Below are 24,554 nucleotides of genomic sequence, written 5' to 3'. Positions count from 1 at the left end.
ATTGTAGACATAGCGTTTTAATCATAGACATAGTGTTTTAATCGTAGACATAGTGTTTTAATCATAGACATAGCGTTTTAATCATAGACACAGCGTTTTAATCATAGACACTGCGTTTTAATCATAGACATAGCGTTTTTTAATCGTTTTAATCAGTTTAATCATTGCGTTTTAATCATTTTAATCATAGACATAGCGTTTTAATCAGTTTAATAGACATAGCGTTTTAATCATCAGCGTTTTAATCATAGACATAGCGTTTTAATTGTAGACATAGCCATAGACGTTTTAATCATAGACATAGCGTTTAATCATAGCGTTTTAATCATAGACATTGCGTTTTAATTAGAATTCATTTTAATAGACATAGCGTTTTTTTAATCGTTTTAATCGTAGACATAGCGTTTTAATCATAGACATAGCGTTTTAATCATAGACATAGCGTTTTAATCATAGAATAGCGTTTTAATCAGACATAGCGTTTTAATCATAGACACAGCGTTTTAATCATAGACATTGCGTTTTAATTTATTGCATTTTAATCGTAGACATAGCGTTTTTAATCGTAGACATAGTTTAATCATAGACACAGCGTTTTAATCATAGACATAGCGTTTTAATCATAGACGTTTTAATCATAGACACAGCATAGACACAGCGTTTTAATCATAGACATTGCGTTTTAATCATAGACATAGCGTTTTAATCATAGACATAGTGTTTTAATCATAGACATAGCGTTTTAATCATAGACATAGCGTTTTAATTGTAGACATAGCCATAGACATAGCGTTTTAATCATAGACATAGCGTTTTAATCAGACATAGCGTTTTAATCATAGACATAGCGTTTTAATCATAGACATAGCGTTTTAATTGTAGACATAGCCATAGACATTTTAATCATAGACATAGCGTTTTAACACAGCGTTTTAATCATAGACATTGCATTTTAATCAGACATAGCGTTTTAATCATAGACAGCGTTTTAATCATAGACATAGCGTTTTAATCGTAGACATAGCGTTTTAATCATAGACATAGCGTTTTAATCATAGACATAGCGTTTTAATCATAGACATAGCGTTTTAATCAGACATAGCGTTTTAATCATAGACACAGCGTTTTAATCATAGACATAGCGTTTTAATCATAGACATAGCGTTTTAATCATAGACACAGCGTTTTAATCATAGACATAGCGTTTTAATCATAGACATAGCGTTTTAATCATAGACACAGCGTTTTAATCGTAGACACAGCGTTTTAATCATAGACATAGCGTTTTAATCATAGACATAGCGTTTTAATCATAGACACAGCGTTTTAATCATAGACATAGCGTTTTAATCATAGACATAGCGTTTTAATCATAGACACAGCGTTTTAATCATAGACATAGCGTTTTAATCATAGACACAGCGTTTTAATCATAGACATAGCGTTTTAATCATAGACATAGCGTTTTAATCATAGACATAGCGTTTTAATCATAGACACAGCGTTTTAATCATAGACATTGTGTAAGTGACCTAATTCTAACTCATACATGTCATGCACTGCATCATATGGGAATATCATATTCTCCAGTGTTACAAAACACCTCTTTAACACTTGCTGTGTTTGACACCCACCCACACACACAGCCATTAAAACACACACAGCCATTAAAACACACACAGCCATTAAAACACACACACACACAACACACACACACACACACACACACACACACACACACACACACACACACACACACAGCCATTAAAACACACACACACATAGAGTGAGAGAGAGCCCGGAGGCCGGTGTGAAGTAGTGTGACTCACCTTCTGTGGGTGATGTTCTGAGCCGTTGACAGAGCCCGTCCATGTCCCCGTACTCCTCCTGGATCTTAACCACCGCCTCGCTGCCTCTCAGCTCCATGAGGTCGCGCAGCTCCATGACCGAGACCCCAAAGCCCCCCTCGTGGTTACTGCTGACATCGTTTCCTTGGTTCTTAGCGTAATAATCACTGTTCCTCAGGTCCCCCATGGTGACTTGACTAGCTGCTCAGTATCTTGACGCAGAAAAAAAACTCAAATGAGTCGTGTAGGTTGAGAGAAAGAGAGATTCTTAAAATAAAGAAAGGGAAAGAGAAAGCGAGAGAGAGAGAGAGAGAGAGGGATGAATGACACTGGAATGTGCCCGGTGATACCGGAGAAACCAGACGATAGATCTCTAGGTCAGAGAGAGAGAGAAAGAGCTGTGATGCTGCAGCACGCGCGGACAGACAGAGGGCGAAACATCTAAATCCTCGGTTTGAGATACAGACAGTTCCCGTAATAAATACCGTATAACCAACCACACGACCATCCAGGAGAACACTAAGAGAAGCAAGTTAGACCAGCGAGAGGAGCAGAGGACCGTGCACAAGATAATAACATCCCTTCTGTTCTTAGTGCGCTTCTTTTCATGGCAGGAGCCGCTCCAGAGGTTATGTTCCCATTCTGCAGCTTCTAGCTTCTCTCCTGTCTCTGGCTGCAGACTGTCTACATGGTGGTCCACTCCATTACTCCTTCTGAGAGAGAGAGAGAGAGGGTGAGAGAGAGAGAGAGAGAGAGAGAGAGAGAGAGAGAGAGAGAGAGAGAGAGAGAGAGAGAGAGAGAGAGAGAGAGAGAGAGAGAGAGAGAGAGAGAGAGAGGGGGAGAAAGGGTGAGAAGGAGAGAGAGAGAGAGAGAAGGTGAGAAAGCGGCTGGGCGGTAGCTCCGTGAGTCTATATCAGCGACTGTGGTAAAGAGCAGAACAGAGCGACCATACCGGTGATGAATGAGGAGAGTAAGAGCCCAGGCTGTGTGCTGCTGAGCCGCATTGTGTGTGTGAGAGAGAGGAGGACAGAGCGGAGGGGGGGAGGCTGCCACTGCGGTAGGAGCAGTGAGTGATTGAGCGAGCGAGGGAGGTACTGAGCGCTCTGACGCCAGCACACACCACAGCAGAGCAGAAGGGCTCAGCTACAGAGCAGAGAGAGAGCAGAAGGGTTTATAGCTACAGAGCAGAGAGAGAGCAGAAGGGTTTATAGCTACAGAGCAGAGAGAGAACAGAAGGGTTCAGATACAGAACAGAGAAAGAGCAGAAGGGTTTATAGCTACAGAGCAGAGAGAACAGAAGGGTTTATAGCTACAGAGCAGAGAGAGAACAGAAGTGTTTATAGCTACAGAGCAGAGAGAGAGCAGAAGGGTTCAGCTACAGAGCAGAGAGAAAACAGAAGGGTTCATAGCTACAGAGCAGAGAGAGAACAGAAGGGTTTATAGCTACAGAGCAGAGAGAGAACAGGAGGTTTATAGCTACAGAGCAGAGAGAGAGCAGAAGGGTTCAGCTACAGAGCAGAGAGAGAGCAGAAGGGTTTATAGCTACAGAGCAGAGAGAGAACAGAAGGGTTTATAGCTACAGATCAGAGAGAGAGCAGAAGGGTTTAGCTACAGAGCAGAGAGAGAGCAGAAGGGTTTATAGCTACAGAGCAGAGAGAGAGCAGAAGGGTTTATAGCTACAGAGCAGAGAGAGAACAGAAGGGTTTATAGCTACAGAGCAGAGAGAGCAGAAGGGCTCAGATACAGAACAGAGAGAGAACAGAAGGGTTTATAGCTACAGAGCAGAGAGAGAGCATAAGGGTTCAGCTACAGAGCAGAGAGAGAACAGAAGGGTTTATAGCTACAGAGCAGAGAGAGAGCAGATGGGTTTATAGCTACAGAGCAGAGAGAGAGCAGAAGGGTTTATAGCTACAGAGCAGAGAGAGAGCAGAAGGGTTCAGCTACAGAGCAGAGAGAGAACAGAAGGGTTCAGATACAGAACAGAGAGAGAGCAGAGGGCTCAGCTACAGAGCAGAGGGCTCAGCTACAGAGCAGCGAGAGAGAGCAGAGGGCTCAGCTACAGAGCAGAGACATAGAGAGCAGAAGGGTTCGGCTGCAGATTAGAGAGCAGAGGGCTCAGCTACAGAGCAGCGAGAGAGAGTGGAGAACGGCTCAGCTACAGAGCAGAGAGAGAGTGGAGAACGGCTCAGCTACAGAGCAGAGAGAGTGGAGAACGGCTCAGCTACAGAGCAGAGAGAGAGTGGAGAACGGCTCAGCTACAGAGCAGAGAGAGTGGAGAACTGCTCAGCTACAGAGCAGAGAGAGAGTGGAGAACGGCTCAGCTACAGAGCAGAGAGAGTGGAGAACGGCTCAGCTACAGAGCAGAGAGAGTGGAGAACAGCTCAGCAACAGAGCAGAGAGAGAGTGGAGAACGGCTCAGCTACAGAGCAGAGAGAAAGTGCAGAATGGCTCAGCTGCAGAGAGAGAGTGGAGAATGGCTCAGCTACAGAGCAGAGGGAGAGTGGAGAACGGCTCAGCTTCAGAGCAGAGAGAGAGTGGAGAACGGCTCAGCTGCAGAGCAGAGAGAGTGTAGAACGACTCAGCTACAGAGCAGAGAGAGTGGAGAACTGCTCAGCTACAGAGCAGAGAGACAGAGAGAGTGGAGAACGGCTCAGCTACAGAGCATAGAGAGAGATGGAGAACGTCTCAGCTACAGAGCAGAGAGAGAGAGCGGAGAACGGCTCAGCTACAGAGCAGAGAGAGTGGAGAACGGCTCAGCTACAGAGCAGAGAGAAAGTGCAGAACGGCTCAGCTACAGAGCAGAGAGAGTGGAGAACGGCTCAGCTACAGAGCAGAGAGAGAGTGGAGAACGGCTCAGCTACAGAGCAGAGAGAGAGTGGATAACGGCTCAGCTACAGAGCAGAGAGAGTGGATAACGGCTCAGCTACAGAGCAGAGAGAGTGGAGAACTGCTCAGCTACAGAGCAGAGAGAGAGAGTGGAGAACGGCTCAGCTACAGTGCAGAGAGAGTGGAGAACGGCTCAGCTGCAGAGCAGAGAGAGTGGAGAACGGCTCAGCTACAGAGCAGAGAGAGTGGAGAACGGCTCAGCTACAGAGCAGAGAGAGAGTGGAGAACGGCTCAGCTACAGAGCAGAGAGAGAGTGGAGAACGGCTCAGCTACAGAGCAGAGAGAGAGTGGAGAACGGCTCAGCTACAGAGCAGAGAGAGAGAGTGGAGAACGGCTCAGCTACAGAGCAGAGAGAGTGGAGAACGGCTCAGCTACAGAGCAGAGAGAAAGTGCAGAACGGCTCAGCTGCAGAGAGAGAGTGGAGAATGGCTCAGCTACAGAGCAGAGAGAAAGTGCAGAACGGCTCAGCTGCAGAGAGAGAGTGGAGAATGGCTCAGCTACAGAGCAGAGAGAGTGGAGAACGGCTCAGCTACAGAGCAGAGAGAAAGTGCAGAACGGCTCAGCTGCAGAGAGAGAGTGGAGAATGGCTCAGCTACAGAGCAGAGAGAGAGTGGAGAACGGCTCCGCTTCAGAGCAGAGAGAGAGTGGAGAACGGCTCAGCTACAGAGCAGAGAGAGAGAGTGGAGAACGGCTCAGCTACAGAGCAGAGAGAGTGGAGAACGGCTCAGCTACAGGGCAGAGAGAAAGTGCAGAATGGCTCAGCTACAGAGCAGAGAGAATGGAGAACTGCTCAGCTACAGAGCAGAGAGAGAGAGAGTGGAGAACAGCTCAGCTACAGAGCAGAGAGAGTGGAGAACGGCTCAGCTGCAGAGAGAGAGTGGAGAATGGCTCAGGACTTCACTGTAAAGTCTACACCCATATGACAAATACAATTTTATTTCATATTCTGTCCACTATTTCTCCCATCTTCATTGAATCTACTGTCGCTCCTGTTGTTACTGTCTCTTCTACCTCATATCTCTCCTGTCTGTCTCTTCTACCTCCTATATCTCTCCTGTCTGTCTCTTCTACCTCCTATATCTCTCATGTTGTTACTGTCTCATCTACCTCCTATATCTCTCCTGTCTGTCTCTTCTACCTCCTATATCTCTCCTGTCTGTCTCTTCTACCTCCTATATCTCTCCTGTCTGTCTCATCTACCTCCTATATCTCTCCTGTCTGTCTCTTCTACCTCCTATATCTCTCATGTCTGTCTCTTCTACCTCCTATATCTCTCATGTCTGTCTCTTCTACCTCCTATCTCTCTCCTGTCTGTCTCTTCTACCTCCTATATCTCTCATGTCTCTCTCTTCTACCTCATATATCTCTCCTGTCTGTCTCTTCTACCTCCTATATCTCTCCTGTCTGTCTCTTCTACCTCCTATATTCCTCCTGTCTGTCTCTTCTACCTCCTATAGTCCTCATGTCTGTCTCTTCTACCTCCTATATCTCTCCTGTCTGTCTCATCTACCTCCTATATCTCTCCTGTCTGTCTCTTCTACCTCCTATATCTCTCATGTCTGTCTCTTCTACCTCCTATATCTCTCATGTCTGTCTCTTCTACCTCCTATCTCTCTCCTGTCTGTCTCTTCTACCTCCTATATCTCTCATGTCTCTCTCTTCTACCTCATATATCTCTCCTGTCTGTCTCTTCTACCTCCTATATCTCTCCTGTCTGTCTCTTCTACCTCCTATATTCCTCCTGTCTGTCTCTTCTACCTCCTATAGTCCTCATGTCTGTCTCTTCTACCTCCTATATCTCTCCTGTCTGTCTCTTCTACCTCCTATATCTCTCCTGTCTGTCTCTTCTACCTCCTATATCTCTCATGTCTGTCTCTTCTACCTCCTATATCTCTCCTGTCTGTCTCTTCTACCTCCTATATCTCTCCTGTCTGTCTCTTCTACCTCCTATATCTCTCCTGTCTGTCTCTTCTAACTCATATCTCTCCTGTCTGTCTCTTCTACCTCCTATATCTCTCCTGTCTGTCTCTACCTCCTATATCTCTCCTGTCTGTCTCTTCTACCTCCTATATCTCTCCTGTCTGTCTCATCTACCTCCTATATCTCTCCTGTCTGTCTCTTCTACCTCCTATATTCCTCCTGTCTGTCTCTTCTACCTCCCATATCTCTCCTGTCTGTCTCTTCTACCTCCTATATCTCTCCTGTCTGTCTCTTCTACCTCCTATATCTCTCCTGTCTGTCTCTTCTAACTCCTATATCTCTCCTGTCTGTCTCTTCTACCTCCTATATCTCCCCTGTCTGTCTCTTCTAACTCCTATATCTCTCCTGTCTGTCTCTTCTACCTACTATATCTCTCCTGTCTGTCTCTTCTACCTCCCATATCTCTCCTGTCTGTCTCTTCTACCTCCTATATCTCTCCTGTCTGTCTCTTCTACCTCCTATATCTCTCCTGTCTGTCTCTTCTACCTCCTATATCTCTCCTGTCTGTCTCTTCTACCTCCTATATCTCTCCTGTCTGTCTCTTCTACCTCCTATATCTCTCCTGTCTGTCTCTTCTAACTCATATCTCTCCTGTCTGTCTCTTCTACCTCATATATCTCTCCTGTCTGTCTCTTCTACCTCCTATATCTCTCATGTCGGTATCTTCGACCTCCTATATCTCTCCTGTCTGTCTCTTCTACCTCCTATATCTCTCATGTCTGTCTCTTCTACCTCCTATATCTCTCCTGTCTGTCTCTTCTACCTCCTATATCTCTCCTGTCTGTCTCTTCTACCTCCTATATCTCTCCTGTCTGTCTCTTCTACCTCCTATATCTCTCCTGTCTGTCCCTTCTACCTCCTATATCTCTCATGTCTGTCTCTTCTACCTCCTATATCTCTCCTGTCTGTCTCTTCTACCTCCTATATCTCTCATGTCGGTATCTTCTACCTCCTATATCTCTCCTGTCTGTCTCTTCTACCTCCTATATCTCTCCTGTCTGTCTCTACCTCCTATATCTCTCCTGTCTGTCTCCTCTACCTCCTATATCTTTCAGTCAGTAACAGATAAAACCATCACTTTTCCTGTAACGCTCTGTTCACATCTTTCCAAGAACGGGCCACTGTACAGAGTCATGTCTAAATCAGGAAGCAGCTCATACATATTAATGGCAGGCAGAGCAGAAAGACATTCACACACAGCTTCTCAAATCCAAGCCACCATGAGCACGCTGACACAGTGTCTCCACACACTCACACTCCCTGTCTCCTCAACAAACAACATTTGGGTAAGCTCAGCACTGTGCTACAGGAACAGTGTAATGAACACGATGGGAGACAGAGAGCTGGTTTCAAGCGCTGGGCGCCGTAGGTGTATATTTGCAAAGGACCACAAGAGGAGGCAGGTAGCTGGGTCCAGGGGCAGGCAGAAGGTCATACACAGGAGGAGGCAGGTAGCTGGGTTCAGGGGCAGGCAGAAGGTCATACACAGGAGGAGGCAGGTAGCTGGGTTCAGGGGCAGGCAGAAGGTCACACACAGGAGGAGGCAGGTAGTAGCTGGGTCCAGGAGCAGGCAGAAGGTCACACACAGGAGGAGGCAGGTAGTAGCTGGGTCCAGGGGCAGGCAGAAGGTCACACACAGGAGGAGGCAGGTAGTAGCTGGGTCAGGAGCAGGCAGAAGGTCACACAGGAGGAAGCAGGTAGTAGCTGGGTCCAGGGGCAGGCAGAAGGTCATACACAGGAGGAGGCAGGTAGCTGGGTCCAGGGGCAGGCAGAAGGTCACACCACAGGGGTCCAAAGGTAACAGTACAGGCAGGGAGAAGGCTAATAACGTAGTCTGGGTGATCAGGCAATAGGTAGATAACAGAGAATCCGATAGACTAAAGTACAGGCAGGGAATAGGGAAAAGGCATCGTTAGTGAGGCAGGCAAAAACTATCAAACGCGGGAGGAGTAAATCAAGGGGAAAAACAGAGCTCCGACTAGAAGTGTGAATCAAAACAACCAATACCTCACAGTGATGGGATGCACAGAACTGAACTAAACAGTGTGTGATAATGACATACAGGTGTGTGAACAGGTGATCAGAATTCAGGTGATTGGGATCTGGAGAGTGAGCTGTGTTCAGGGGATCTAGGGCTGTGATTTGGAGAGTGAGCTGTGTTCAGGGGATCTACGTGTTTGAGGCTGTGAGTTGGAGAGTGAGCTGTGTTCAGGGGATCTACGTGTTTGAGGCTGTGAGTTGTAGAGTGAGCTGTGTTCAGGGGATCTACTTGTTTGAAGCTGTGAGTTGGAGAGTGAGCTGTGTTCAGGGGATCTAGGGGTGTGAGTTGGAGAGTGAGCTGCATTCAGGGGATCTACGTGTTTGAGGCTGTGAGTTGGAGAGTGAGCTGTGTTCAGGGGATCTACTTGTTTGAAGCTGTGAGTTGGAGAGTGAGCTGTGTTCAGGGGATCTACGTGTTTGAGGCTGTGAGTTGGAGAGTGAGCTGCATTCAGGGGATCTAGGGGTGTGAGTTGGAGAGTGAGCTGTGTTCAGGGGATCTACTTGTTTGAAGCTGTGAGTTGGAGAGTGAGCTGTGTTCAGGGGATCTACGTGTTTGAGGCTGTGAGTTGGAGAGTGAGCTGCATTCAGGGGATCTAGGGGTGTGAGAGTGTGAGTTGGAGAGTGAGCTGTGTTCAGGGGATCTACTTGTTTGAAGCTGTGAGTTGGAGAGTGAGCTGTGTTCAGGGGATCTACGTGTTTGAGAGTGTGAGTTGGAGAGTGAGCTGTGTTCAGGGGATCTAGGTGTTTGAGGCTGTGAGTTTGAGAGTGAGCTGTGTTCAGGGGATCTACGTGTTTGAGGCTGTGAGCTGGAAGCAGATGTTACAACCACAGTATATACGCAGATTAAACAGACGATGGGGACAGGTGGTATCAACACTAAGGTTAGCTGGAGGAGAGAGCAGCAGATTAACAGGTTAACTAACAGTAGAACATGGTGCTGTATGGATCAGTAGGTACAGCATGGTGCTGTATAGATCAGTAGGTACAGGATGGAGCTGTATAGATCAGTAGGTACAGCATGGTGCTGTATAGATCAGTAGGTACAGCATGGTGCTGTGTGGATCAGTAGATACAGCATGGTGCTGTATGGATCAATAGGTACAGCATGGTGCTGTATAGATCAGTAGGTACAGAATGGTGCTGTATAGATCAGTAGGTACAGCATGGTGCTGTATAGATCAGTAGGTACAGCATGGTGCTGTATAGATCAGTAGATACAGCATGGTGCTGTATAGATCAGTAGATATAGCATGGTGCTGTATAAATCAGTAGATACAGCATGGTGCTGTATAGATCAGTAGGTACAGCATGGTGCTGTATAGATCAGTAGATACAGCATGGTGCTGTGTAGATCAGTAGGTACAGCATGGTGCTGTATAGATCAGTAGGTACAGCATGGTGCTGTATAGATCAGTAGGTACAGCATGGTGCTGTATAGATCAGTAGGTACAGCATGGTGCTGTATAGATCAGTAGGTACAGCATGGTGCTGTATAGATCAGTAGATACAGCATGGTGCTGTATGGATCAGTAGGTACAGCATGGTGCTGTATAGATCAGTAGGTACAGCATGGTGCTGTATAGATCAGTAGATACAGCATGGTGCTGTATGGATCAGTAGGTACAGCATGGTGCTGTATAGATCAGTAGGTACAGCATGGTGCTGTATGGATCAGTAGGTACAGCATGGTGCTGTATAGATCAGTAGGTACAGCATGGTGCTGTATAGATCAGTAGATACAGCATGGTGCTGTATGGATCAGTAGGTACAGCATGGTGCTGTATGGATCAGTAGGTACAGCATGGTGCTGTATAGATCAGTAGGTACAGCATGGTGCTGTATAGATCAGTAGATACAGCATGGTGCTGTATAGATCAGTAGGTACAGCATGGTGCTGTATGGATGAGTAGGTACAGCATGGTGCTGTATAGATCAGTAGGTACAGCATGGTGCTGTATAGATCAGTAGATACAGCATGGTGCTGTATGGATCAGTAGGTACAGCATGGTGCTGTATGGATCAGTAGGTACAGCATGGTGCTGTATAGATCAGTAGGTACAGCATGGTGCTGTATAGATCAGTAGGTACAGCATGGTGCTGTATGGATCAGTAGGTACAGCATGGTGCTGTATGGACCAGGTTTGGGGGTTTAATTCGAGCAAAAAATGGCAAAATGATTTGGAGGATCCCGTCTGTGAAATAGCATATATTATATAACACGAGGCGGTTGGTTTCATATCCTGTCTCTCAGGTACCAGGTTGACACCCGGAGCTCTTTTAATTATCATTTATTTTGAGATGATTATTAGTCTCATTATTAAACTCTATTTTCTAATGTTGTCAAATTATAAAACAGGAATGAACCTTTTCACACACACACACACACACACACACACACACACACACATACCTCCTCTCCTCAAGTCCCTGGCCCATCAGGCCTAATCAATGTCGGTGCCAGAATTCCAGTCCATGCAAGCTGTGCCACGGCTGTCAAATACAAGTTAAGAAATGTCTCTCCGGGAAGACTGATCAAGAGGCTGCAGCGAGCAGGTGGATTACACAGGTAATTCACAGGTACTGCTATTAATAATGCATTGCACAGATGGCTTCGTTTGGAGACGGCTGCCTGGGCTGCGATGCCGATGTGTATCGTATCTAATGCTGGGACTTATAAAAGCCTAAAGTCAGCCAATCAGAGCAAGGAAGAACAACCTATCCACCTGTCAATGGAGAGAAATACTAAGTTAGTGTCTTGTTCGTGGACCATTGTCTCAGTATGTATTTCCAGATAGGCAGAAGGTGATTTGAGAAGAGTGTTTCATTCTGCCGTCTCTATATTAATCGTGTGTGTGTGTGTGTGTGTGTGTGTGTGTGTGTGTGTGTGTGTGTGTGTGTGTGTGTGTGTGTGTGTGTGTGTGTGTTTCTATAAAAAATAAACAATTATTTGGAGATCAGTTTAATTTTATTTTAGTTTTCAGAACTGATTTGTTAGTATTTATTTATTTTCATTTGTATAAAAAAAATATTTGTATTTCGTTTTATATAACTGACTCAGTTTTAGTGTAAGGGACAGAATGAATGTGTGGCCCAGGCTAGGAGACGTGTAATTAGAGGTATAATTAGAGGTTCCCCAATGGTATTGTTTTTTTAAGATGGTCAAATTACTCTTTCTAATTTGGAACACAGAAACTAGAGGCAATGATTAACTTGGTCAACATTGAATGGCATTCGATTGGCCTACAGAGGGCACTAATTATAAGCAGTCTCATCTAAACCCTCATATTAGACACGTGGACCTGTGTACAGGGGTGTCTTTCCTCATGCTGGGGAAAGGACCCATAAGATCGGTCAGGATATATTTTCCTCCATCTTGAAATTTTTGGGGAAAAAACTTTTGAAAAAAGATTCACTCCAGATGTGGTCTTTGGACTCATCAACTGAAGAGTTGGAGAAAAATAATGTTGATTCATTCAAAGATGGCCACTCTATACATATTAGCACTAATAACTAACTAATGTACAGACTAACACTAATATGCTACAATATGCAACAACAACAGAAATACTCCCCAAAAATCTTCTCATGAACCACATGACACCAGATGTGGTAAGAAACACTAAGAGTGATGGAATCAGGAGCAGAGGTTCGGTCGTTTATCAAATTTATTACACCGGTGCAACCGAAAAAATGATCACGCCAACACACAGGGCGTATATGGGTTTGCCAGTCCAAAACAACAGGACAAAATAGACCAGAGAATAAAGATAAGACAACAAAATCACACCATCAAACACAGAGTAACGATAAACAAGCCCGCACAAAATACCCAGCGGGCCTAGTGACCTTAAATACCCTACAAACAAACCCTAATACAAAACAGGTGTACCCAATTAACCACTAACCAACACAAACGGAAAAGGAATTGATGGCAGCTAACAGGCCGGTGACGACGACCGCCGAGCCCCGCCCGAACAGGAAGATACACCCTCTTCAGAGAGGTTCGTGACGGCATGTGCCATGTGCAGTACGTCGGCCCATGACTTAGTTTGAGAAAAAGCTAAAGGGATTGGGCAAACCAGAGGCTGAGGTATTGACAAATAAAAAAAAATAAAAAATCACATTGTCCTTTTTTTTAAACCACTGTAAATCCACTCCACACTGACCTATCAACGTGAAGCGTGTCATCCCTAACACGGACGTCCTTGTGCTACTGAGAGATAAACGTGGTAAAGATGTCACTGATTGCACATGAAACGACATGATAGAGCGCTTGGTTTGTTCTCCAACTGATCTTGTGATCCTTTCTGTCATCCTGTGAACCCCTTTCATTGCTGCTCACAGCCATTTTTTTTGTGTGTGTTTTCTAAGGATGTCTGGGGGGGTGGGGGGGGGGGGGGGCAGTAATACATAAGGTGATGGCTCAGGTCATAGGTTACGTTTAACGGGGCGATAAGCAGCTGCTACATCCATTTCTGGAACTTAAGGATTCTTGAAGAATAGGACTTAATTGTCGTCCGCCATCAGAACCCAGGTGGCCATGCTGGTATGAAATCCTAGATACCATATTGTGCCCTTGAGCAAGGCACTTAAACCCCCACAAAGGCCGCCCACAGCTCCCCAAAACCTGTGTCTTTAGGAGGGGTTGAAAGCAGAAGTCACATTTTGGTTGGACCCTCTGTGCAATTGACCAATAAAGTTATCTTAATCTCTAATCTATAATTGACCAATAAAGTTATCTTAATCTCTAATCTATAATTGACCAATAAAGTTATCTTAATCTCTAATCTATAATTGACCAATAAAGTTATCTTAATCTCTAATCTATAAATGTAAACTTGTTTTTACTCCAATATTTGTCAATAAAGTTAATTAAACAAACACACAAACAACGCTTCAAAACATGGTTAAAACTATATTTATAGTTATAGCCATGAGGCATCGTGGATTGTCAGTCCCTGTATCAATAACTCTGTCTATGCATTTTAGGGCGGTTAGATTTCTCCAGCCCTCAGCTTTTTACTGAAACATTGGCAGGGAAAACTTGTTATTGTTTCAACTGCTTATAAATTAATCAACTGAATCTCAATGTGACCTGGATTTAAAAAGAATAGAGCTGAGACTGATGCCCAAAAGATATATTGGAAGGAAACTCGCTCTCGCCTATGTTCACACTCGTCCAATAATCTTTCCTCAGTAGGACAGTTAGCTACTGATAACTACTGATAGTGATGTAGTCTGGGATATCCCAGACCTTGGAGCTTTGTAAATTAGTCAAGCAAACCGTCTGTCTAGAGAGACTAGGTGACCGGAAACATGACCGAATACAAACAGTGTAGCTATTCCCATCGCAAGGCAATCAACCAAGCTAATGCCACTTTTACATGTTTACATACCCTACATTACTCATCTCATATGTATATACTGTACTCTATACCATCTACTGGATCTTGCCTATGCCGTTCTGTACCATCACTCATTCATATATCTTTATGTACATATTCTTCATCCCTTTACACTTGTGTGTATAAGGCAGCTGTTGTGAAATTGTTAGGTTAGATTACTTGTTGGTTATTACTGCATTGTCGGAACTAGAAGCACAAGCATTTCGCTACACTCGCATTAACATCTGCTAACCATGCGTATGTGACAAATAAAATTTGATTTGACTAATAGTGATGCTACACTAGGCCTATTTGAGACCATCTCCATTTACCCACCAGATTCAGTAGCTTGAAAACCCCCAAAAGCTTGAAAACTCCATTGAAACCACATTGAAAACCACATTGAAAACCACATTGAAAACCACATTGAAAACCCAATAGTTTGGAATAGAATAGAATACAATATAATATAATAGTTTAGAATGGAACAGAATAGTTCAGAATAGAATAGAATAGAATAGTTCAGAATAGAATAGAATAGTTCAGAATAGAATAGAATAGTTCAGAATAGAATAGAATAGTTCAGAATAGAATGTTTGGGAAATAATAATATAGTTTAGAATATAATATAATGTAATCTGTTCAATCTGACTGCTAAATCTGCTGTCTCATGGGCCCAACCAGGCAATTTATAAACTTAATAAATCTACACCATAAAAAGCATCTAGAATCTCACGTAAGATTTTGTTTTCAACAGTGAAGATTTGTATAAACCTTGCTGTCTGTTTCTCTGAAATGTACAACATTGTTTTAATATTCATATTCCTTCTCCAGCTGTCCCATAGTGGTGTTCCCGAGTGGTGCAGCAGTCTAAGGCACTGCATCCCAGTGCTAGAGGCATCACTAAAGATCCTGGTTTGATCCCGGGCTGTATCACAACCGTCCGTGATCGGGAGTCCCATAGGGCGGGGCACAATCGGCCCAGCATCATCCGGGTTAGGGGAGGGTTTGGCCGGGGAAGGCCATCATTGTAAAACTGACTTGCCTAGTTGAGGTTAAAGGTTAAATACATGTATAATAAAAGAGTAATACATGTGTTGGTAGTCGGGATGAGACAGACAGGCTTTTCTCAGCCAGTCGAAATCATGAATCAGCATAATTTGTATTGGTTTATACAAAGAACTATCAACGGAAAACTGGTCAAACTAAATGAAGCGTTCGCAGTCTTTTCAGCTTCAGTTTGAAGTGATTGTGTTAGCTGTGTCGGCTAGCTCCTCCGTCCTGACGATAGATAGAGCCAGGCGGAATCATGTCTCTTTAGCTCATTGGATGTCGTATGGATGTATCCAATTACATGTCACTAGAAAACAGCTTAAACAAATGCAAATGCAGCTACTTTGTTGTTATTCTGGGTGCACAGTTTGATGTGACTGTAAGTTAGCCGTAGTTGGCTAACTAGCAAGCAAGGGATAAGAACGTTGCCAGCCAGTATGGCAATGGAACATTTAGAATGAACGACTGGGTTGAGTCCCTGGCAACTGAACCAGTAGAACGAACGACTGGGTTGAGTCTCTGTCAACCGAACCAGTAGAACGAACGACTGGGTTGAGTCTCTGGCAACCGAACCAGTAGAACGAACGACTGGGTTGAGTCTCTGTCAACCGAACCAGTAGAACGAACGACTGGGTTGAGTCTCTGTCAACCGAACCAGTAGAACGAACGACTAGGTTGAGTCTCTGTCAACCGAACCAGTAGAACGAACGACTGGGTTGAGTCTCTGGCAACCGAACCAGTAGAACGAACGACTGGGTTGAGTCTCTGTCAACCGAACCAGTAGAACGAACGACTGGGTTGAGTCTCTGGCAACCGAACCAGTAGAACGAACGACTGGGTTGAGTCTCTGGCAACCGAACCAGTAGAACGAACGACTGGGTTGAGTCTCTGTCAACCGAACCAGTAGAACGAACGACTGGGTTGAGTCTCTGGCAACCGAACCAGTAGAACGAACGACTGGGTTGAGTCTCTGTCAACCGAACCAGTAGAACGAACGACTGGGTTGAGTCTCTGTCAACCGAACCAGTAGAACGAACGACTGGGTTGAGTCTCTGTCAACCGAACCAATAGAACGAACAACTGGGTTGAGTCTCTGTCATCCAAACCAGTAGAACGAACGACTGGGTTGAGTCTCTGTCAACCGAACCAGTAGAACGATCGACTGGGTTGAGTCTCTGGCAACCGAACCAGTAGAACGAACGACTGGGTTGAGTCTCTGGCAACCGAACCAGTAGAAGGAACGACTGGGTTGAGTCTCTGTCAACCGAACCAATAGAACGAACGACTGGGTTGAGTCTCTGGCAACCGAACCAGTAGAACGAATGACTGGGTTGAGTCTCTGTCATCCGAACCAGTAGAACGAACGACTGGGTTGAGTCTCTGGCAACCGAACCAGTAGAACGAACGACTGGGTTGAGTCTCTGGCAACCAATAGAACCAATAGAACGAACAACTGGGTTGAGTCTCTGTCATCCGAACCAGTAGAACGAACGACTGGGTTGAGTCTCTGGCAACCAAACCAGCAGAACGATCGACTGGGTTGAGTCTCTGGCAACCGAACCAGTAGAACAAACGACTGGGTTGAGTCTCTGTCAACCGAACCAGTAGAACGAACGACTGGGTTGAGTCTCTGTCAACCGAACCAATAGAACGAACGACTGGGTTGAGTCTCTGGCAACCGAACCAGTAGAATGAACGACTGGGTTGAGTCTCTGGCAACCGAACCAATAGAACAAACGACTGGGTTGAGTCTCTGGCAACCGAACCAGTAGAACGAACGACTAGGTTGAGTCTCTGGCATCCAAACCAGTAGAACGAATGACCAGCCGGCTTGGGTAGCAACGCTAGATTGGTTCTGGACTATATCTTGTGGAAGGATGAAATAGTATGAATAAATTCTTCAAAATAATACTTTTTAATTAAAATATGTAAATCATTATTTGAATATTTTGGCAACCCGTTGTATAAAGGTAATAATGCCCTTGAAGCTGGTATTTGGAGGATATATTGGCACAGTTTGCAACACCTTTATCTTCCAAACACCGGCTTCTCTGGCATTATCACTTAAATACAATACAACATAATACAATAGTTTAGGCTGGTATCTTCCAAGTTAGATAGATAGATATAGAAATAGTGTAATTCCTATAAAATGACTTGACCTTTTGCACTAGCTGCAGTATGTGGTTTAGACGGTATTCAGAGAGAGGAGAGTCGATGAATGAGTCATAGCAGCAACCTGCCTTCTGCAGTGTGTGTGTGTCAAATCAAATCCCATTTTATTTTGTCATATGCTTCGTAAAACAACAGGTTTAACAGTGAAATTCATGTCCTTTGCCAACAACAAGATACGATACAGCTTTGAAGGAGGAATAAATACAGAGTAAAAAAATGAATAAAAATCAAAGGGAAAAAAAGTAGCCATAGCGAGTCGATGAGGTACGAGGTTATTGAGGTACAAGGTTGAGGTTACTGAGGTACGAGGTTGAGGTTACTGAGGTACGAGGTTATTGAGGTACGATGTTGAGGTTACTGAGGTACGAGGTTATTGAGGTACGATGTTGAGGTTACTGAGGTACGATGTTGAGGTTACTGAGGTACGAGGTTATTAAAGTACAAGGTTAGTGGGGTTATTGAGGTACGAGGTTATTAAGGTACAAGGTTAGTGGGGTTATTGAGGTACGAAGTTATTAAGGTATGAGGTTGAGGTTACTGAGGTACGAGGTTATTAATGTACAAGGTTAGTGGGGTTATTGAGGTACGAGGTTATTAAGGTACAAGGTTAGTGGGGTTATTGAGGTACAATGTTAGTGGGGTTATTGACGTACGAGGTTATTAAGGTACAAGGTTAGTGGGGTTATTGAGGTACGAGGTTAGTGGGGTTACTGAGGTACGAGGTTATTAAGGTTATTAAGGTACAAGGTTAGTGGGGTTATTGAGGTACGGGGTTATTAAGGTTATTGAGGTACAAGGTTAGTGGGGTTATTAAGGTACAAGGTTAATGGGGTTATTGAGGTACGAGGTTATTAAGGTTATTTAGGTACAAGGTTAATGGGGTTATTGAGGTATGAGATTATGGTTATTGAGGTTATTGAGGGAATTTTCTGCCATTCAAATCCTTGGGCGAGCCTCCTAAGCGTTTTTCGGGGAATCTATGTCCAAACAGTGTAAATGGAAAAACACGCAAAGGACTTAAACCAGATAGAAAGTATGTAGAAAAGAGAATGGAACTATATAATTTTAACAAGACAATATTTGAGAACTAACAATCTCCAAAATAAAAGCTAGACATTCAGAAAAAATGTAAAATTCCATAAACTATGAATTAGGCAGTGTTGATTAGTCATGGCAATGTGCATAAAATTTGGTTTAAAACTTAAAACTTTGGTTTAAAATGTTCTCTCAGCTCCATGGTAGAATGTAAAATTGCAGATAATGAGCTTTCAAACTGAAACTACATGAAGAAATACGTAAAACTGCAAGAAATTGGCTTAAAAATGCAAAATGTCTCTACAGCACCAAGATTGTGGACATTTAAAATAGTATCTACGAACCACTGCTACCACCCCTTTTAGATCCTGAAAAAACCCTGGATGGTATATATACACATACATATAAACATACAGTTGAAGTCGGAAGTTTACATACACTTAGGATGGAGTCATTAAAACTAGTTTTCAACCACTCTACAAATTTCTTGTTAACAAACTATAGTTTTGGCAAGTTGATTAGGACATCTACTTTGTGCATGACACAAGTAACAACAATTTCCAACAATTGTTTACAGACAGATTATTTCACTTATAATTCACTGTATCACAATTCCAGTGGGTCAGAAGTTTACATACACTAAGTTGACTGTGCCTTTAAACAGCTTTCGAAAATTCCAGAAAATGATGTCATGGCTTTAGAAGCTTCTGATAGGCTAATTGACATCATTTGAGTCAATTGGAGGTGTACCTGTGGAAGTATTTCGAGGCCTACCTTCAAACTCAGTGCCTTTTTTCTTAACATCATGGGAAATCAAAAGAAATCAGCCAAGACATCAGAAAGAAAATTGTAGACCTCCACAAGTCTGGTTCATCCTTTGGGATCAATTTCAAAATGCCTGAAGGTACCAATTTAATCTGTACAAACAATAGTACGAACACCATGGGACCACGCAGCCGTCATACCGCTCAGGAAGGAGAAGCGTTCTGTCTCCTAGAGATGAACATACTTTGGTGCAAAAAGTGCAAATCAATCCCAGAACAACAGCAAAGGACGAAGATACTGGAGGAAACAGGTACAAAACTATCTATATCCACAGTAAAACGAGTCCAATATCGACATAACCTGAAAGGCCGCTCAGCAAGGAAGAAGCCACTGCTCCAAAACTGCCATAAAAAAGCCCGACTACGGTTTGCAACTGCACATAGGGACAAAGATAGTATTTTTGGAGAAATGTCCTCTGGTCTGATGAAACAAAAATAGAACTGTTTGGCCATAATGACCATCGTTATGTTTGGAGGAAAAAGGGGGAGGCTTGCAAGCCGAAGAACACCATCCCTTCTGTGAAGCACGGAGGTGGAAGCATCATGTTGTGGGGGTGCTTTACTGCAGGAGGGACTGGTGCACTACTCAAAATAGATGGCATCATGAGGCAGGAAAATTATGTGCATATATTGAAGCAACATCTCAAGACATCAGACAGGAAGTTAAAGCTTGGTCGCAAATGGCTCTTCCAAATGGACAATGACCACAAGATTACTACCAAAGTTGTGGCAAAATGGCTTAAGGACAACAAAGTCAAGGTATTGTAGTGGCCATCACAAAACCCTGACCTCAATCCTATAGGATATTTGTGGGCAGAACTGAAAAAGTGTGTGTGAGTGAGGATGCCTACAAACCTGACTCAAGTTACACCAGCTCTGTCAGGAGGAATGGGTTCACACAACTTATTGTGGGAAGCTTGTGGAAGGCTACCCGAAACGTTTGACCCAAGTTAAACCATTTAAGGTGGTGGTAAAGTGACTAGGCAACAGGATAGATAAGACAGTAAAGATATGAGTCCTGAATGGGAGATCGGTTCCAGTGATGTACTCACCACCCTCCGTAGCCCTTTGCCCTGCCAATCGGTGATGCAGCCTCCTACCGCTTTACGTAGTACGTGCAGGGAACCTGTAGACTGGTATTCTCCACTGTAAAACTACACATTAAAAAAAAAAAAAAAAAGTCCCTTTTGATTCAATCTTCCTACTAGTACTGTAATATATGAAGTGGTATATCAGTTCGACAGCAGTATAAAGCTAAAGCTTTTAGGTGAACAGTCTTACGTAAAGGGACTGAGGGCTTTCTCCTTCCTTAATGATGAGCCGTGTGGTTTCTAATTGTGTTGAAAGCAGCTGTCACGAAAGCAGCTGTCACGCAAGCAGCTGTCACGCAAGCAGCTGTCACGCAACCCTCACAAAGGAGGAAGCAAACATCTAACAGCCAGGTGCAGCTCCCAGTCATTCCAGTGTAAAGACATGACAGACTGTAGAAAGAAATCCCTCACATCTCTCACTCCTCTCTCTCACTCTCCTCACATCTCTCACTCCTCTCCCTCACTCTCCTCACCTCTCCCTCCACTCCCTCACATCCCTCACTCTCCTCACCTCTCTCCCTCACTCCGCTCTCTCACTCTCCTCACATCTCTCACTCCTCTCCCTCGCCTCTCTCCCTCCTCTCCCTCACATCTCTCACTCTCCTCACCTCTCTCCCTCCTCTCCCTCACATCTCTCTCCCTCATCATCTCACCCTCATCTCTCCCTCACTCTCACATCTCTCCCTCACATCTCTCACTGCTATACCTCACTCTCCTCACATCGCTCCCTCACTCTCACATCTCCCACACTTCTCAATTCAATTTAAATGTATAGTTAAGGGCTTTAATTGGGAAATATATTTTAACATTGCCAAAGCAAGTGAAATAGATAAACAAAAGTGAAATATACAATAAAAAATGAACAGTAAACATTACACTCAAAAAGTTAAATATAAAAAAGTTAAAAAATAAAAATAAAGACATTTCAAATGTATATTATATATACAGTAACGATGTACAAATAGTTAAAGTACAAAAGGGTAAATATATAAACATAAATATAGGTTGTATTTTGGGTCAGGGGGTAGTGTGTACGGCCCAGTACATCACTGAGGCCAAGCTTCCTGCCATCCAGGACCTCTATATCAGAGGGTAGTGTGTACGGCCCAGTACATCACTGAGGCCAAGCTTCCTGCCATCCAGGCCCTCTATATCAGAGGGTAGTGTGTACGGCCCAGTACATCACTGAGGCCAAGCTTCCTGCCATCCAGGCCCTCTATATCAGAGGGTAGTGTGTACGGCCCAGTACATCACTGAGGCCAAGCTTCCTGCCATCCAGGCCCTCTATATCAGAGGGTAGTGTGTACGGCCCAGTACATCACTGAGGCCAAGCTTCCTGCCATCCAGGCCCTCTATATCAGAGGGTAGTGTGTACGGCCCAGTACATCACTGAGGCCAAGCTTCCTGCCATCCAGGCCCTCTATATCAGAGGGTAGTGTCAGAGGAAGGCCATAACAATTGTCAAAGACTCCAGCCACCCTAGTCATAGAACTGTTCTCTCTGCTACTGCATGGCAAGTGGTACTGGAGCACCAAGTCGATGTCCAAGAGGCTTCTATAAACAGCTTCTATACCCAAGCCATAAGACTTCAAAACATTTAATCAAATGGCTATGCATAGTCACTTTAATAACTTTAATAACTCTACCTACATGTTCATATTACCTCAATTACCTTGACCAACTATATCAGCGCATGATTCTGTAACGGTGCCCCCTGTATATATCCATGCTATTGTTATTTTACTGCTGATTTATAATTATTTGCTACTTTTATTTCTTCTTTTTTTTAGATTATTTTCTTGAAACGGCATTGTTGTTTAAGGGCTTGTAATTTCACTGTGAGGTCTACTACACCTGTTGTATTCAGCATTTCACTGTGAGGTCTACTACACCTGTTGTATTCAGCATTTCACTGTGAGGTCTACTACACCTGTTGTATTCAGCATTTCACTGTGAGGTCTACTACACCTGTTGTATTCAGCATTTCACTGTGAGGTCTACTACACCTGTTGTATTCAGCATTTCACTGTGAGGTCTACTACACCTGTTGTATTCAGCATTTCACTGTGAGGTCTACTACACCTGTTGTATTCAGCATTTCACTGTGAGGTCTACTACACCTGTTGTATTCAGTATTTCACTGTGAGGTCTACTACACCTGTTGTATTCAGTATTTCACTGGTGAGGTTTATAACCTTTGTATTCAGCATTTCACTGTAGGTCTACTACACCTGTTTTTGAGCATTTCACTGTTTCTACACCTGTTGTATTCAGCATTTCACTGTAAGGTCTACTACACCTTGTATTCAGCATTTCACTGTAAGGTCTACTACACCTGTTGTATTCAGCATTTCACTGTGAGGTCTACTACACCTGTTGTATTCATCATTTCACTGTGAGGTCTACTACACCTGTTGTATTCAGTATTTCACTGTGAGGTCTACTACACCTGTTGTATTCAGCATTTCACTGTGAGGTCTACTACACCTGTTCTATTCAGCATTTCACTGTGAGGTCTACTACACCTGTTGTATTCAACATTTCACTGTGAGGTCTACTACACCTGTTGTATTCATCATTTCACTGTGAGGTCTACTACACCTGTTGTATTCAGCATTTCACTGTGAGGTCTACTACACCTGTTGTATTCAGTATTTCACTGTGAGGTCTACTACACCTGTTGTATTCAGTATTTCACTGTGAGGTCTACTACACCTGTTGTATTCAGCATTTCACTGTGAGGTCTACTACACCTGTTGTATTGAGCATTTCACTGTAAAGTCTACTACACCTGTTGTATTCAGCATTTCACTGTAAGGTCTACTACACCTGTTGTATTCAGCATTTCACTGTAAGGTCTACTACACCTGTTGTATTCAGCATTTCACTGTGAGGTCTACTACAGCTGTTGTATTCAGCATTTAACTGTGAGGTCTACTACACCTGTTGTATTCAGCATTTCACTGTAAGGTCTACTACACCTGTTGTATTCAGCATTTCACTGTAAGGTCTACTACACCTGTTGTATTCAGCATTTCACTGTGAGGTCTACTACACCTGTTGTATTCAGCATTTCACTGTGAGGTCTACTACACCTGTTGTATTCAGCATTTCACTGTGAGGTCTACTACACCTGTTGTATTCAGCATTTCACTGTAAGGTCTACTACACCTGTTGTATTCAGTATTTCACTGTGAAGTCTACTCTACCTGTTGTATTCAGCATTTCACTGTGAGGTCTACTACACCTGTTGTATTCAGCATTTCACTGTGAGGTCTACTACACCTGTTGTATTCAGCATTTCACTGTGAGGTCTACTACACCTGTTGTATTCATCATTTCACTGTGAGGTCTACTACACCTGTTGTATTCAGCATTTCACTGTGAGGTCTACTACACCTGTTGTATTCAGCATTTCACTGTGAGGTCTACACCGGTTGTATTCGGCTCATGTGACACATAACATTTGATTTGAACATTTGATTTGAGTCACAGTTGTCAGGTATTCTGCCACTGTGTACTCTCTGTTTAGGGCCAAATAGCATTCTAGTTTGCTCTGTTTTTTTTGTTAATTCTTTCCAATATGTCAAGTAATTATCTTTTTCTTTTCTCATGATTTGGTTGGGTCTAATTGTGTTGCTGTCCTGGGGCTCTGTGGGGTGTGTTTGTGAACAGAGCCCCAGGACCAGCTTGCTTAGGGACTCTTCTCTAGGTTCATCTCTCTGTAGGTGATGGCTCTGAGGGGTGTGTTTGTGAACAGAGCCCCAGGACCAGCTTGCTTAGGGACTCTTCTCTAGGTTCATCTCTCTGTAGGTGATGGCTCTGAGGGGTGTGTTTGGGAACAGAGCCCCAGGACCAGCTTGCTTAGGGGACTCTTCTCAGGTTCATCTCTCTGTAGGTGATGGCTCTGAGGGGTGTGTTTGGGAACAGAGCCCCAGGACCAGCTTGCTCGGGGACTCTTCTCCAGGTTCATCTCTCTGTTGGTGATGGCTTTGTTATGGAAAGTTTGGGAATCGCTTCCTTTTAGATGGTTGTAGAATTTAACGGCTCTTTTCTTGATTTTGATCATTAGCGTGTATCAGCCTAATATAACTTATTTTTGCAGAATTCTGCAGAATCTCAATTTGGTGTTTGTCCCGTTTGTGAATTCTTGGTTGGTGATCGGACCCCAGACCTCACATTTATAAAGGGCAATGGGCTCTATGACTGATTCAAGTATTTTTAGCCAGATCCTAATTG

At 43.8% G+C, this 24,554-nt stretch overlaps 1 protein-coding gene across 1 annotated transcript in view; it reads right to left on the bottom strand.

The window, feature by feature from the left end:
- LOC118381902 (plasma membrane calcium-transporting ATPase 2-like) overlaps positions 1–24,554 on the bottom strand; it is a 238,561-nt gene that overhangs the window by 198,881 nt on the left and 15,126 nt on the right. The window contains 1 exon segment of the mRNA XM_052526180.1: positions 1,830–2,560. Within this exon segment, the coding sequence (XP_052382140.1) occupies positions 1,830–2,034 (205 nt within the window). The 5' untranslated portion in view covers positions 2,035–2,560.

The sequence above is a fragment of the Oncorhynchus keta genome, chromosome 10 (genome assembly GCF_023373465.1).
Source record: "Oncorhynchus keta strain PuntledgeMale-10-30-2019 chromosome 10, Oket_V2, whole genome shotgun sequence".
NCBI classification, from domain to species: domain Eukaryota; kingdom Metazoa; phylum Chordata; class Actinopteri; order Salmoniformes; family Salmonidae; genus Oncorhynchus; species Oncorhynchus keta.
The sequence above is the reverse complement of the archived record's forward strand: the minus strand, read 5'-3'. Positions and strand labels throughout refer to the sequence as shown.